We start from the raw sequence: 16567 nt of genomic DNA, 5'->3' as shown, positions 1-16567 counted from the left end.
TTCTGCTGAAAAATGCTGCTGTCTGCTGCTGCCTTTGTCAGCAGCTTCTTTGAGACTCATGAAATCACTTCATTGACACCTAAATAAACATGGGCAACAGCAGCTTTTTTTCTAAATTGCCCTTTTGTCCAGTTGCAATGGTGCATATCTAATTGAGATGAAACTGAAGGCCCCATGGCAGATAGGACTTGGAGACAGATTACCAGTGTTCAATTAGTTCAAGAAACCTAGCTACTGTAGGTATGTACATGTGCATAGTGGACAGAGGGATTTTCTACATGCAGCTTATTTATATCCATCCAATCTACTTTAAATATTTAATAAAATTATTAACTATTAGATAAGACTTCAAGATTCTAGAGCTGATTTCTGTAAATCTCATGGGTTTGCCAGATTAATCTTCTGTGCTCTCAGTTTGAGGATTCTAGAAGTATGAGCAGGTCAGCAGAATTACATGCTGTCCCAGTCATTTGTGCTATGTTAAGACTAGCTAATAAGAGTCATATTTGGCTTTTTTGCTAAATAAGGAGCTTTTTTGTGCTAGTCTCCACTACAGAAAAATGAGATGCTTTGCATATAGGATTTGGTGAAGGAATAGGGAATCTTGAGACCTTTCAATTGTGGACTTTGCTTTGGAGAAAAGAAGGCTCAGTTTGTCATAGATGATTTTATCAGTTTATCTTAAACTTGACTTGCTAGCCCTATTGTTTCCAATCACTCTTTCTGAGTCTTTCATCCTGATGACCTTTTAATATATGTGTATGTGTAGGGAGACTAAGATAAAGCCATTTACTTGCTAAAACATATTTCTGCTGAGCTTGTGTGAACTGATCTATTTTTTATAATAATACAGATAAAAAATTAATTTAGGTCTGTGGCTTTCAAATGTCAATAAAATACTAATTTTTAAACTTTCACAGTAGAGGTTTCAAATGCAAGGAACCTATAACCTATACTAGTTGTATAATATTGTTTATTTTTTCTTTTGTAAAATTAAATCTGGCTGTTTATCTTACAGTGAAAGCTGAGAAGAAAACAGTGCAGTTCAGTGATGAAGTTCAAGTAGAGACAATAGAACCTGAGCCAGAACCAGTTTATATTGATGAAGTAAGCATGGCAAAAATACTAATTGGTATAAAATGCACTGCTGGGACATTTAAATATGTGCTGTTTAACTCTTTCATCTTGTACTTCAAAAATATGATAAAGAGAGCATGAAGAAAGTTTTCTTTAGAGTAATAAATAAAATCTTTAGTAGTCTCTTTTGTTTAAGGGTCTTGAAGTTCTGAGGAATTTCTGAAACTGAATTTGGAACTTCATTTCATATAGGGCCCTACTTGGGGGTTGTACATCTGTTTGCCTCCAAGCAAGAATCTTAGTGCTGAGTAGTACATCTACTTTCAAATTTTGCTTAAAGTACTTCAGGATACCATCAAGAGGTACCCATCTTGACTGCTCACTTAGATTCATTTCCAGTGTAACCACCACCTCAGACTGAAAGATCTCTTTCTGTCCCTGAAAAGTCCAAAATTCTGTTCCTATGTAAGCAATATTTAGTAAAATATTTACAATCTCACCACAGTAATCCTGTAGGGTTTCCAGGAATATTAAATCCAGGAAGTGTTCCCCATTTTTTTTTTTTACCTCAACCTGGGTTCTGTCATTGTTTTTTGAAATGAGAAATCAGTTACTACCTTCCTCAAGTCCTATTTAAATCCCACCTCAAAAACTCTTCTTCCCAGGAGATACTAGTTTGTAACCTGCTGAAATAGATTATCTGAGACCTGCCTTGAGCTTTCAGCCTTCCAGCTTTTGTTTTCTGTGAGTCCATTGTTGATTTTTGATTTAGTGTCTTCTTTTGTTTTTAAATTGGCCACGGTATAATTTTTAAGGAAGTAGTTAATTTGATTTTTCCCAACCTTTCCATGGTTTAAAGAGGACAAAGCATGATTTTCTTTCATACAACCTTTATAACTCTATGTGAAAAAGGCTATTTATTTGATAGTGCTCAACTAATAAATGATTAGAAATAATTGACATGTAATCTTTTTGGTACTTTAGCCAATATACTTTGCTCCAAGACATATTTTTCAAAGACTTTATGCCTATTTGTTTTCTAACCTTTGATGTTTTTATTACAAAAGGGTTGCATTTAAACTTCTTACTTAAGCTCGACTTATTCTGAAGTAAATCCCAAGAGGCCTCCAAATGTCATCTTAAAACAACACTTCCACATACATTGGTAGTGACATGGCTCATGTACTGAATAGACCTCCCCACTTAAAATTGCTTTTCTGTGAATTTGAAATACTTTCTCAATGTATTCTGTCAAAACATTCCCACCAATCCCACTAGGTGGTGGTATTGCATATGTAATGTCTAGGCTGGAAAAACGGGAACTGCTCAGACAAGAATACATTTTAGAAGGCCTTCTAGGAATAAAGAGGTATTCTGCACATTCCACTTGTTACCACTATTTTTTCTCTCATTTAGCATTTCCTTGTTCAAGCATCTTCATTCCTGTAAAGCAGCATGTATCATTTGCATTTTCTTAAAGTTAATGTAGTTGATTCTCAAGTGCCAAGAGATCAAAATGGCTGTTGTGAACAGCTGCTTTTATTTACTATCCTGAAAGTGCTAATTCCGTTGCTGCCACATTTTCCCTAATAATACAATTTGTGTTCCAGGATAAAATGGACCAACTCTTGCAGATGTTACAAAGTGCTGATCCATCTGATGACCAGCCAGACCTCCCAGAACTGCTTCATCTTGAGGGTAACAAAAAATATTGAATTTTTTAATTGTTTTCCTCACTGGTAATTTTCTGTATCAATGCAAATTGAAACTAAGCTGAAACTTCAGCTTTGTGTACATGCGAGAAGCATGCCTGAGAAAAGTGCCTGAGCCATAATTATCTTCTCATTCTTGTTTCCCACATCTATGAGACCAAAGTCAAAAATGTTAACTTAAAACAAATCTACTTTTCTCTAAATTAAACTGTTTCCTAAATTATTTTCCCTTTTCAAGACACATAGCTACTTAATTTGGCCATATTCATTCATCATTTTTTTCCGTCACAGAGCAGCACGGCATGAGTGGCAAAAGGAGTGTCAGGCAGATTCCAAGAGAGGAAGCAGAAATACTAGGGAAATTTAGAATAGACCTGTGGGTGTCCCACATACTTTTCACTTCTATGTGTATTTCTGGAGGAGTTGAATGTTAACAAATAACTCATAGAGTGCTACAAATTATCCTACTCTTTGAGTCATTGTTTAGACTACCTCTTCATGGAGACATTATAGATCATTTTACCTAGGCTGATAGATGCACCAAATTTTTTAAAATGGAATTTGGAAAAGGAAGAAAAGGAACTTCCTGATTACGAGACAGAACATAGACTTTGACTGACAATTCAGATGACACCAAACTTTGCTAAGAAAATGGCAGTTTCTACATCTGTCTAGAAGTTAATAATTAAAGAATGCCTAGGTTTGTAAACTTTAAGATATCTCCTATCTTTTGACACCCATCTGTTTCATCATGTCTGTAAATTAATCCTGTTTTAGAAAATCAGATCAGAAACATCTGCAAATATTCTAGTTCCACTGAAACTAAAGAGAGGTAAAAAGAAACATGACTGGTTTTATTCTTTCAAGTCCCAAATATAGTTATAGAAGCTGTTGTCTAAGAGGCAGATATTTCTGTCAAATATTGATCAGCATCTGCCACCACTGGTAGGAACCAAGGACTCAAAAAACATCTATAGCAAAAATTTGATAGAAAAATCACTTCTGCCATCCACATGTCCTGTCACAGATGTCTTTGAACTGGAGAGCTCATCCTAATGTATTCAGGAGCCTAGAGTTTGTGGTTGGCAGCAGTGCAGTCATCATGTTAACAGACATCTAAATAATCCTTGTCATGCATTTTGCCACACTTTGTGCTATACATAAAAGCAGGCAGAACCTTGACAGCCTTTACATCTTTTCCCAGCATTTCTGCCAATGTATTACTGATCCCAGGTTCAAAGAAGCAGAGGGGTACCTCTCATACAACTCCTCTTTTACCTGGAGCTGCTTTCAAGGAACTCATGATGTCCTTTCACTTGTCATGGCTCAGACGTTTTCAGGACCTTCTGCATTTCTAATATCCTAAATTTCTCTTTCAGCCTCTGTGTCTGTTTATTTTACATTTGACGAACTCTGCCTTTCTGCTAATTAGCCATGGTTTGCTTGGCAGGTAGATGAGCCCCATGTCCTTGTGCTGAAAGGAGGCATGGGGTGTATTTTTGTTAATTTTAATGCTTTTTTATTCTGATTCTGGTAAGATTTGGTGTTCTTTTTTTGCACATGTCACTGGTTTGAAAGAGCCCCTTCCCCCAATTAGAATTCTAGTGAGACTAATGTGCTATTAGTGTCTTTGATGTGCAGATGATTGAATCATTGCAACCAGTTTTCTCTTTCATTGTTTACATAGTCTTCTTGTAGTAAAGTTGGATAAGCACATGATCTAGGTTGCAGTGCCAAATCTTCTTCCTTTTAGAAGAGATTTCAATTCATATAAACCTTTTATGCAAAATAGTTTCAGTTTTATACTTCCTGGATGTTAAATGTGTTTTGTTTCATTTTATTTTATTTTAAAATATATTTTTTAAATGTATAGCTGGGTCTCATTCTTGAATTGTTCATGATGCTACCTCTGTTATTAAAAAAATTTTTACATATAGATTATAGTAATGAACTAAAACAAAATTGGACTAGGATCTATTTCTATTTTTTTTATTGCTTTCTGAGTTTGCAGTATGGAAATGTTTATTACTCTGATATATTTTAATGTCTTTCTATTTTAGCAATGTGCCACCAGATGGGACCTCTCATAGATGAAAAATTGGAGGATATAGACAGGTAAAAATAAATGTCATGTGCTTTTAACCGAAATTAAAATTCATTCTTGGAAACCAGAGTTGTTACTTGATAATATCTTAATTTCTGTGCATACTGGCAAAGAAAATATGTGTATTTATTAGTAGTTTCTCTGAGAAGAGGTCTGAAGATTTTTTTTTCCCCATAGTCACATAATAATTTATAGTGTTGTACCATTTGACTTTCTGGCACTTGTCAAGCATCACTTCACAGTAAATAAAAGTCTCTTAACACACTTAATGAAATTACTCTGTGTTGTTGATCCTGTAATAAAGTTATCTGGATTGTAAAATGAACTGTATTATAACTGTAATATATATTTTCTAGGAAACATTCAGAACTGTCAGAGCTCAATGTTAAAGCAATGGAGGCTCTTTCTTTGTATAACAAATTGATGAATGAGGACCCAATGTATTCCATGTATGCAAAACTACAAAACCAGCAGTATTACATGCAGTCATCTGGTGTTTCTGGCTCTCAGGTATGGATGTAACCTTGGCATTACCAAGTTCACACTGACTGAGCAGTGTTTTCTCTTAGGATTTTTGCACACTATGTAAAAATATAAAAATGAAAGTGTTTGTTTTCAGCTACAAGCTTTAGATGCTTTTCTCTTATGGGTTCAAATGCTTTTAGTGTTTTTCTGTTCAGTTCCTTTTGATCAATGAAAAAGCCCTTCCTGGACTTTAAGTTGCATAAAATTAAAAAAAAAATAAAACTGCCAGTTTTATTGGCCAGTGCTTTGCATAGTGGGTCAAAGGAAATAAGCAGCCAAAGGAGTACAATTTCTCCCTATCTACTCATAGATAATTCAACATGAAAAGGGTGCTATGAAAGAATTACCATTTTTAACTTCAGTAATTTAAATGCTAAATGCTCTTCACCAATATTGAGGAAAAAAAAGGAAACCAAAATATTTGAGAAGTCTTTAAGTTCCAAAGTCCAATATTGAATAGCAAATTTTCTTGTATTTTATTTCTAATACTGCTGCATTTAACTTCCTAGGTTTATCCAGGGCAAACTCAAGGTAATGCATATTTGGTGGCAGGGAGTGCACAGATGGGCCACATTCAAGGTTACAATCTTCCTCCAGAACAGCTCCCTTCTCTCAGCCAAGGCACAGTTACTCCATCTGCCAGCTCAGTAATTCCTGGTCAGCCTGCACAGACGTCTTACACAAAGTAATTTTAAATATTTTTCTATTCAAGTTTAAATCAATTTAAACAGAGACTTTTTTTAAATTACAGAAGTATAATTGTAATTACAACTGAATGGTACTTCAGTGCAATCATTTCCAGAGTGCTTTTTAATGGTGTCATGTATTTGGTAAAAATTCCTGACAAACTTCTTAAGTTTTTTCATGTTTTTTAAATTATATATAGTTTCAAATTTTCTGTATACAAAATATGGAATTGATACAGCTTTATACTTTTTTATATAAAACATAGAGAAAATTGTACAGACAGGATTTAGTAGTATTAGTAGTAACTTTTTATATAGTTTCAGTAATGAAGATTATATGCTGCTCTTGCTGGCTCTGCATAATTTCTAAGAGTGTAAATTCTACTGTTCCTTTGTCAAATATCTTATCACAGAAGAATGGGGAGAATTCTGCTCATTTTGGGAAAGTAAATGGGCTATGAATACTGTCTAAAGCTTATACAGCTTGCCCAAATAAGGAAGCTAAAAGAGGCTTTTTACATTGGCTGGATGGCCAAAGGATACTAAGTTTTGGTTAAGTTACCTATATTGTGGAAAGGTTTGTGGGTTTTTGTTAATTGGTTTTTGTTTGTTTGGGTTTTTTGCTTTTGTTTGCTTTCTGTGGAAAGTAATTTTATTCTAAAAAGTTGGGAGACACATCCATCTGAATCATTAAAGTTTTTGTTAGTCTTTGTCCCCAGAGGTACTTATTTGGGATAGCAAAGCATACACTGATAAAGTGGGTTTCTGCATATTCATCTGACTTGTTTTGCTATTTAAAACAGTTTGTTGGGTTATGGTTTTTTTTTCATGAACAGAATGAAAGATAGATGGTATTCCATGTTACACCTTAAAATAAATCAGAAGTACAGATACACGGTCTAATTCTAAATCCATGGGGAGTGTCTACTGTATGTTTAAATCTGAGGAGTGTGTTTGAGTTTTAATGGGAATTCTCATTGGCTACAGTTTTAAATATGCAATGTGTCCAGAGTTAGAAGATTTTTGTGTTTATAAATAGAACAACTGAAGAAGCAATATAGTTTTGCTGTTCTGTTGTTAAATTGGTTGTTAAATCCACTTTAAATATTTTTTCTCTCATTTTTGTTGTTATGGGTTTTTTTTTCAGTGCCATGGTTGGTTCTGTTGCTGGAAGTACCTACTCTAACCAGCCTTCAGTGTATAGTCCACCACCTGGTACTGTTGATGTTGCTGCTTATCAGAATGCTGGAACTAATATGTCCCAGGTGCCAAACTATAACTTAGCATCTACAGCTCTGCCACAGACAGCAGGCAGTCAGCAAGCACCTCCACAACAACCACAGCCTCCACCACCTCAACAACCACAGCACAGTTACTCACAGAAGGCTCTGCTATAGGATCCAGGACTTCTGATTCGTAATCTTCTTTAACCTCTGCTAAAGGCGGTTGGCGATTCTATGAGTTCCTTCATTTAATCTCTTAAACTTTGTTTATCCTCAGCTTAATAAGAATCTCTCTTGGTGAACAAGTTCAATTTGCACTGACTTTTTAGGATTTTTTTTTAATTTTGCGGAAGAACTGATATATTTAGGAAATTTAATTCCTTTTAAAATGCCTAAAATTGGTACAAGATTATTTATGTATGGTTAAATTGGCTAGTTTGTGAAAACTCAACCATTGCAAACTGTTGGGGCATATATGTTATGTACATATAGTGTGTGATTGCAGTAGTGCCCATTTCGTACAACTATGGTGGTCATGTGAATATATTTAACACAATGTTTAAAAATAATTTGCTTTACTATTTTATTTTAATCATGAACTGACAACCATTTCATAGTTTTGCCTAGTTTTAAGACAGATGCAATGTCTTTTTCCAGTGTGGGAAAACCAGTAATTCTGCATATCATGGTTACAATTACAAGCTAAGGTCTATATATGAATTTATAAACTTAAGTTTCACTACTTCTTGAATTGAACACAAGTGTATCATGACTATTAGATAGCTTATCTACCAAAGTAAACTTGTTAGCTAGTAAATAATTTGGGGGGATAACAGCAAATTATGATTCTGCTTCGGACATAATTACTAACTTAAAACTACTATTCAGAGGCTGCTAAATATATCATGGGACCATGAAACAGAACAGCATTTTATCATGAGAAGCTTGTAATTTATTTTTCCAAGTTGTTTTTTAAAATGAGAACTAGAACTGTATTCTATGTGTGTTGGTAGAGATTACACCAAAGAAAGACAGAGGAATTGATTGGAAAGTGAAACAATGGAGTTTCAAACTGGAACACACAACATGAATTACACTATTTTATTCAAGTCTTCTTAATTAGAACATGGAGAATTATGGACATGTAAATCACTTTGCTGAACAAACCTTCAGGGCTTCATTATATCTCTTGTGGCCTTGCTTAACAATTTGTTCTGTTTACTGTTCTAACACAAACACTTCTGCCTTAAATGTCTTCAATGTCCAGTTGTACCATTTGAGTTTATTAGCCCTTCTATAATTTGAATAGTTCATGAGGCATCTCATCTAAATCCACTTTTAGGTTACTTTAAATTCTCTTCTGCAGCAACGTGCATTAGCCTGTTTTAAACCCTTGTGTTCCTCAGAAAGTTAAACATATGGCTTTGCAAAGCATGGTGTTTTCTTTCTGTGGATGAGGTGCTGCAAAAGAAATGTGGTAATGGAAGGCAGCATTTCAGGTGTGCTTGAGCAGAGTTTCTTGTACAAAGGCTGTTGTTACTTTGTATTAGTCTTCCATCTTGTAATGCATCCTCATTTCATCTTTTCCAGCAGCTCTAATTCCACTAGAGCAATGCTGGGTGGCTTCAACATCAGATCTGGTTTTAGTCCTGTATGTATGTCAGAAGTTGTTTGTTTTGTGTACTATATTTTAGTGTGATGTTTCTGGAATTAAATGTTGCAATTGTACATTATACTATAAAATTAGATCTGTTGTCCCATGTACTTCTGCATCTATTCACAGTTACCTAACATGCCTTTGTTTCACTATTTTAATTGACATCAGTGTTTTGTCAGACACTTTCAGATGACTGCTTTGCATAACTTCTGACTGGGGTAGTTACAAAATGTGTCCATGGTTGATCTATTCCAATTGGGGATGTTCTAGCCAGCTGCTTGATCTAATGCTAGAATTTTCACACATTTGTTTTCTCTAAAATTTTTAAGTATCCTTGCAAACTGTCAATAATTATTTCAGTACTTGGTGTCATCACAAAAGGCTGTGAAATTTGAAAGGAAATACTAAAGAAAAAAATAATAATCTGACATACTGTGTCATGGATGACTTTTTATGGATTGAAGAAGTGATGTCTTTAGAAAGGACTTGTAGTATAATTTAGATAGTGTTCTCTGTGTGCATTAGGTATCTTATTCCAAAATCAGATAGTCAATGTATAGAAATGTATAATTTATACACAAAAGTGAAAATAATTTTTTTTATTCCATTGTTCTTAGTCCCTGATTCAAGGAGAAGTTTGAAGCATCAAGGTAGTCTTTTTGGTATTAACAATTGTATTCTTAGGTTTTCACATGTTGTATCACATGTTCCCTAATAAAGGCATGTAGAACTTCCCTACAGAAATGACCCAGAAAAAATACATTTTGTTAGTAATTTATCATTCTTTTTAAAACTTTTGAAGTTTTTCCCTGATTTACAGAAATGCTAGGTCCTGGTTTCTCATTCGAACACTGAACCCTTATGTGCATCACAGGATTTCTGCTCTCCAACTTGCTTATTTTGGTCATTCATTCATTTTTATGAAAATTAAAATAATCACCTTTCATGTTCATCATGACAAAAAAAATTAACCCACTTGCTAAAATTCAGTGCTCCTTTAAATTCAATATAATGAAAGTTGTGAAAAAAGACAGACATTTTCTATTTTCCTTCATACGTTTATTAAAGTCACTGCTCTAAGGTATCTCCTGTAGCAGGCTGGGAATTTTAGTTGACTTTGAATCAGAGTTCATTGTCAGTAACTGGTGAAGTAGGTCACTATAATTTTAGTTCAAGTCTTAGTGTTTCTGTTTCAACCTACATTTTCCATTTCACGTGCAATTTTGGATTAAATTGAATTTGGAGCTCTATTACTTCATGTTAATTTTTTTTTAAATCAGAAAACGTCTTTATGCTTTGTTGTGCCCTGTATGCTTGATACTCTGAAGTGATGCCTTCTCCTACTTTGCTAGATAATGTCACTGCATGAATTCCTACAGTCATCCTCTCATACTCTCTCTTACACCTCCTCTCTGCAGGTTTGTTATCATAAACCTGGAGATGCCATTGCTGGTGCTTCTCTGCCATGATTTATTCTCAGATTCCTTGTTCATGCGTTGTTTTGACCAAGTTCACTTATGTTCTAGCTTTTTATGGTGTTGAACACTGAAATGTTAGTTAGCAGGGGAAAGCACACGTACAGCTACTGTGTGGAAAAGTTTTTTAGCAAATAAAGTGTCAGAATGTAAACTGTTTAAAAGTAAGGAATCGTTGGAAATGTTATTCATATTCCAATGGAAGACCTGATTTTTGAATGTCTTGTTTCTTTAAATGTAAATTGTCAGTTTAAGGCTAAACTATCTTCCAGATAGTTTGTATAACCCTTTTTTACTTAACCCTTTCATTAAGGAATACAAAAATGCTAATTAACTTCAGAAGGGGCATTTCAGTGTCTTGGTTAGCATGATCTGGAACAAACTCTGGAAAGTGCCTTCTGTGCATTTCACTTCTATGAGCAAAATTTTTTTAGCCATGTGTATCATCTCAATTTATGTGGGCACAACAAAGGTGTCAAGATTTACTGTAATACCTCCCAAGAAAAATACTGGGGCACTGTGTTAAAATTTTCTGTATTGACATTATGGCAGTGTTCTCCAGAGTGTGCAGCTGCAGGAACAGTCACAATATATTTGCCCAACTCTGTTTAGTTACTGGTGCTGTGGAGATGTGTCTGTAATGTCATTGGCCAAAGCACATAGACACAGCAGTAAAAAGGAGCAAAAAGTAAGAATTCCTGCGGTGTGGAGCAGCATACTGCCCTCATGTCACAGTATTTTTATGTCAAAATACTGTTCATGAATTTTGAGGCGGGGAGAACTAAAATAAATTTGAACTTAAGAAAATTCTGCCAAATTGCAAATGCTTAGCTATAACAGAGATAGATTTGCTTTTAATACCATATACATATTTTGCTGATCAACTCTAGGCTGCTACTTTAATTCTCTGATTTCCTCTAGATGGCAGGAACATCAGATTTACACTGGAGAACTGCTTAATACCTCATTCTCCAATTTTTTTCTCTAATATCACTTACTTTATTTTTCACTCATATTTCAAAGGTCTTGTCTTATTCTTTCTCTGCTGGGGTTCACAGAATGAAAAAAGGCATCTCTAGTTAGAGCAGCTACACTGGCACTTTGAATTACACAACTGCACCTTCCTTTGGAGAACATGTGTGTATCTGTTTTGAAGAACAAGGGAGCATAATTTTTCCAGTTAAGAACTGGAAGAGATATTTTTAAAGATAAAGGTAGAACTAAAGTTACAAAAACTTCCATTGCCAAAAGCAGGCAGAATCATTTTTTACTCTGTTATTCAACATTAGTAGAGCTGATCAACTCCACACTACAGCTACTCCTTTCTCATTTTCAGCTGCAGTGAAGAATATTGACCTTCATACATACACGGTCCAACACCATAGGAAAACATGGAGAAGGCCTTGACATTTGAACTTTTTGCTTCAGTATGTAAAAAACACTACGTACATTTTTAAAGCCTTGTTTCTTAAATTAGGATGGTTGTGTTTAATAACATTCCATTTGCTACTATGTAAATTGCAGATCAAAATTCCCTTTTCATGCTGCTTCCTTGGCAAAAAGGTGGTAGCAGTTTTTGTTCTATCCTGCATGTTCTTCTGGAATCCAAATAATTTTTGTCTATGTCATGAAAAAGAAAAACCTGCTGCAGTCTGCTTTGGTTTTAATAAAGTGTACACAGTAGCAAAGTGCATTTTTGTTTGGCTTTGTTTGTTTTGATGCTCCCTTTGATGTTGGCATATGTATATATTTAGATATACTGCACTGTTGTACAAGAATTGTTTTAGTAAATAACACTATTTGTAAAAACTGTTAATTGTTTTTGGTATGAATGCAAAATATTAAAGTTGGAGTATTTAGTTCATTATGTTGCAAAGTCAATTTATAAATTTTATGGAAGAATAATCTGAAAAGGACTTCTTTTGCTGCACAGACTTAGAGATACAATAAGCAAGGTCTGTTAGAAGTACTTACATTTTCTGGTTTCAGATGGGGTGAAGGTAGGGTTTTTGTTTGTTCTAGTTGGGGAGGATTTGTAGGTTTTTTTTGTTCTTGTTTGATGCTTACACATAAGTTACATTATCTTTTTAAACACAATCTGTCATTGGTTTCCATCAGCTAACTCAGATATTCCATTGTAGATCTTATTTCAAGTATGCTGCATGTCCTCTATCTTTTGGTAAATACAGCATCAGTATTTTAAAGGAATTTTAAAGAACAAATAGAAACAACTGTGTCTATATTTGTATATATTGGTTATATATGACTATATTTGGTTACAGATGAATAAGCTGATTCTATGGTAGCTTGACAGTTCATTCCATTTCTGAAGACAGCCACACAAATGTGAAATGTCTTGACGATCAGGCTAAAACCTGGTTTGTGAATCTTAAAGTGCTGTCAGCATTGAAGCTTAATAGACTTGACAGCTGTATGCAGTGTTCTTAAAACAATGTTAAACATAAATTTCTTGCTTGAATTGATGTAGACACCATGCATGGGACTTCGGGAGCAGTGAGCAGTATCAGTTTGTCCTGGTTTTAGGATCTCTGCCTAAAAATGTGAGCCAAACCCCTTAGGACAAGAGGTTATGTGGATTGTGGGTTAGTTCAGTAGGATAATTTGTGTCTTTCAAGAGAATATCTATTCAGTTGACAGAATTAAAAGTTCTGCAGGTTGTGTAGAAATGAAACTCGTTCTGTTTTGGATCTGGGAGAGGCAGTTAATGTTGAGTTTGTTTTACTGCCTATCTCTTTTAGATAGAAAGCATTTTTGTTGAGATGCCTATGATAAAAATAGATTTTTAGAGTTTGTTTCATAGTATTTAAAATTTAATGTGAAATCTGTTGCCATGAACCTGGGCAAGAGATAATATAAGCATGAGTGTATTTAAGGAGCTGGAGCCAACTCTTAAACATTTGAAGAACTGGTCCATCTCCATAGCACTCACTTCATATTGTATTTATGAAGCTGGGGACCTTAATGAATTGTCGTATTAATCTAACTAGTTTTTGAAATCTCATTCTACTCTGTTGCAGGATAAAGATTTTTCTCTCTCACAATATTTTTAATTTCAAATTTCTAGATTATTTTAAGTCAAGTTTTTTTTTAAGTCAAGTTTTTGTTGATACTGATTGCGATCTGTTTTAAGCGAGAAGTGAGAATTAAGCCATTATGAGAGAACCTGTGGGAGAACTTCCACTGATTAAGGCTGATTTTTGCTTTTTAAAATTCACATCAACCCTGGGAGGTGTACATGGACAACACACACTAATGAAGATAATCATATAGGGCTAAAAAACCCATGTATTTTTAGCATACAATCTTCTGATATAATATATATGGAATATGGTTATTGTGTCACCTAATATTTTGCTTTGGCTTTGCTTAACCCTGTTCAGCATTGGTTGGAGCCCTTCTGCATGCAGTTTTGGCTGCTAACAAACAGTGCAGCTTGGTGCCTACACCCCTTGTTCCCATGCTGGTGACATCCACTGCCTTAGCAGCTGTGCTTCAGAACCTTGCGCAGCAGGAAGGTGGAGGGTGCTTGGCAGAGCCTGCTGTCGTTGGGACACTGCTCAGTACCAAAAACTGGCTGGTCAGTGGCTCTGTTGATCACACCCTGGCTACAGGAAGCATACCTATCAAAGAATGGAAGCCTTCAATGCATACGTACCTGGCCCACTCACGGTTTTGATGTTTGATTTACGAATGACGCTGACTGCTACTGAAATCACACTGGAATCTATTTCTGGCCCGTTGTGATGGCTCACCCCTGTTGACTCATGCATCCTCAGGTATTTGTGGATTATGCAGATGTGTTTTATTTTGCAGTCTGTGTGCCAGACTGTCCCAAATTCCTGTGCTTTTTAAAGGAGTGTGAACATTTAGCGCCCTTGGTTTTAAGAGCTTTTAGACTTGTGAAAGTTTGCCCAAATTAGTCTTTTTCTTTGCCTTGTGAAACACTGACATAGCTGATGCTGAAGAATGGTTAGACAAATCCTTCAGCAAAAATCACATGGCCTGATGATTTATAGGTAATACAATGATTTTCATAAAAATATGTTGGTTTACAGAAGAACAAATGGAAGTCTCCAGAGACTGGCGGAGAAGTCATGGTTCTCTGAACCTGAGTTTGAATGCAGGGTCAGGAGCAAACATCTCACTGAAATGTGCTATTGAAACTTTCAAATAAGTTGGTTGGGGTTGTTTTTTAGAGAAATTATGGGTGATGTCTAAACAACTCTTATTAGGGGTGTGTTTGTTCAGAAAACTCTCCTCCTGGCAGGGTGAGGCAAAACAATTAGTGAAGAATTTTTTGCTTTATTCAAGTCCACAATCTCACTTTTTGGTCAGTTTCTTGCAGCTTCTCTGTAGTCGTGATTTATATTATCTGATTGTGTGGCTAGTGACACTCCTCTATATCCACTGGGATATTGCATTAGTAATTTTTAAACCTCTTCCTGCTCACTTAAGTATAAAGTAGGTGATTTTAATTTAGTGGTAAGAAAGGATCTTTGTCTTCTTTGGTAGGAGAATGCTATATTGAGGTAATGATACATATGCTTTACATGGTTACTAATCTTTCCTTCACTGATTTTTCAATCTTTCAGTGATTGTGACTCCCAGTACAAAACTGTAAGGGACATTGTGCTGTTAAGTGGTTCTTGACTACAGATTCAGTCTGTCATAATTACCCAGAAATACTTTGTCTGAATTTCTCCGCTGAACTCGACTTGACAGGCTTTCCATAGCTTGTTACTGGTATTCAGACTTTTCTTTATAACATTTGTTTGTCTTGCAGAAAGGAACAGAAGAGGCAGCTGTTGAAGGTAACTGGCAAAACATGGAATGTACTAGTCAATATTTGTGGGTAAAGTTCTACTTTGGAATAGCAATGACAAGCAAGAGACTATAATGAAATGGTTTTAGTCCCTATTCTTAGTGCTTTACTGCCAAATGTTGCTTCACTTTGAGCATGACGTGTGGGGCAGGGTATCTAGGAACTGAGAAAGGTGGAGAAGTTGTAAGAAAAAAAGGAAGAAAGAACTTGAGGTGAATGATGAAATTAGGAGAGACAAAGAAAGAAGACTTTGTGCAAATAATGAATCTTTAATAATAAAGCTTGGAGGATACACATGCTTTGTACAGAGAGGATTCATCCACAGAAATCCTCAATTTCTTTAAACCAAGCAGTATTTTAAGTCTGTGTCAAAAGTAAATCAGGCCTCTAAAGTTCTGATTGGCACGTTCTGTAATTTCAAGAGATTTACAGAAGTTTTCTACTTTGGGTGCACTAGTTAAACATCTCACCCAGAAGAATTATTAAAACAAACAAAATTTAAGGATGTTTAGGGCAAGCCTTTTTGGACCTTGTTTTGACTCCAATGGCATGCAGTATCTTGAGCACTTAATGTTCATCTTCAGTTGTTTATATTTGCACTGAATAGTTTGTAGAGAGAATCAGATTTTATGATTTATGAAGCTCTTCAGCTTTCTTCCCCCACTATACCTATGTTTTCTGTTTGCTACTTGGGTCTTAGTTTTAAAAGTGTATGGAAGCTCAGGATGTATATGTGGAGCATGGTTTACTGTATCCTGCTTTGCTGCCTGTGTGACATTTGCTGATTTGGTTTCCTGTGAAAACTGAAGGATCAGCTCACTTCTGGTCATAGATAACAGGCAGGAAGAGCTGCCAGGACTCCTAAGAAGAATAGTCCATTAAAATCCTGCATGCAGAACAGAGCTGAAGTGAGTATTTTTATTTTAGGAAGAAAAAGCAAATGTCATGTTTTGATACTTCAGAAGGAAGCTGTTCTCAGAAAATACAGATATTTTGAGTTGTTCATGATTTCAAAGCCATTACTCTACAGAAAGCTTAGATAAGGTGACAGTGTCAGAATAAAACACAGAGAGGATGAAGCTGTTTTGTGGCTGTCTGGGTTGCTTGGCAGGCTGCCACAGTGGGGCTGCCTGAGTGGCTACACTCAGTGCTGGGGAAACAACAAATGGCACAGTTGCTGCTGTACCTTCAGAATCAGACTCTGAGATTCTCTTGTACTGGGCTGATTGCTGCAGATATCTAATTTCTGGTGGAGGTAATCCAGC

At 35.4% G+C, this 16567-nt stretch overlaps 1 protein-coding gene across 2 annotated transcripts in view; it reads left to right on the top strand.

Moving 5' to 3' along the window:
• Positions 1-12152, top strand: part of STAM (signal transducing adaptor molecule) — a 32346-nt gene extending 20194 nt beyond the window's left edge. For both annotated transcript variants that reach the window (XM_030231951.2, XM_050970806.1), the window contains exons 9-14: positions 1019-1107; positions 2688-2775; positions 4850-4904; positions 5250-5403; positions 5928-6103; positions 7252-12152. In XM_030231951.2, the coding sequence (XP_030087811.1) occupies positions 1019-1107; positions 2688-2775; positions 4850-4904; positions 5250-5403; positions 5928-6103; positions 7252-7501 (812 nt within the window). In that variant the 3' untranslated portion in view covers positions 7502-12152. The remainder of the gene's footprint in view (positions 1-1018; positions 1108-2687; positions 2776-4849; positions 4905-5249; positions 5404-5927; positions 6104-7251) is intronic.
• Positions 12153-16567: the final 4415 nt, after the last annotated feature.

Source organism: Serinus canaria, chromosome 2 (genome assembly GCF_022539315.1).
Source record: "Serinus canaria isolate serCan28SL12 chromosome 2, serCan2020, whole genome shotgun sequence".
In the NCBI taxonomy this organism is placed as follows: Eukaryota; Metazoa; Chordata; class Aves; order Passeriformes; family Fringillidae; genus Serinus; species Serinus canaria.
This window is presented reverse-complemented; position numbering and strand designations above follow the sequence as displayed.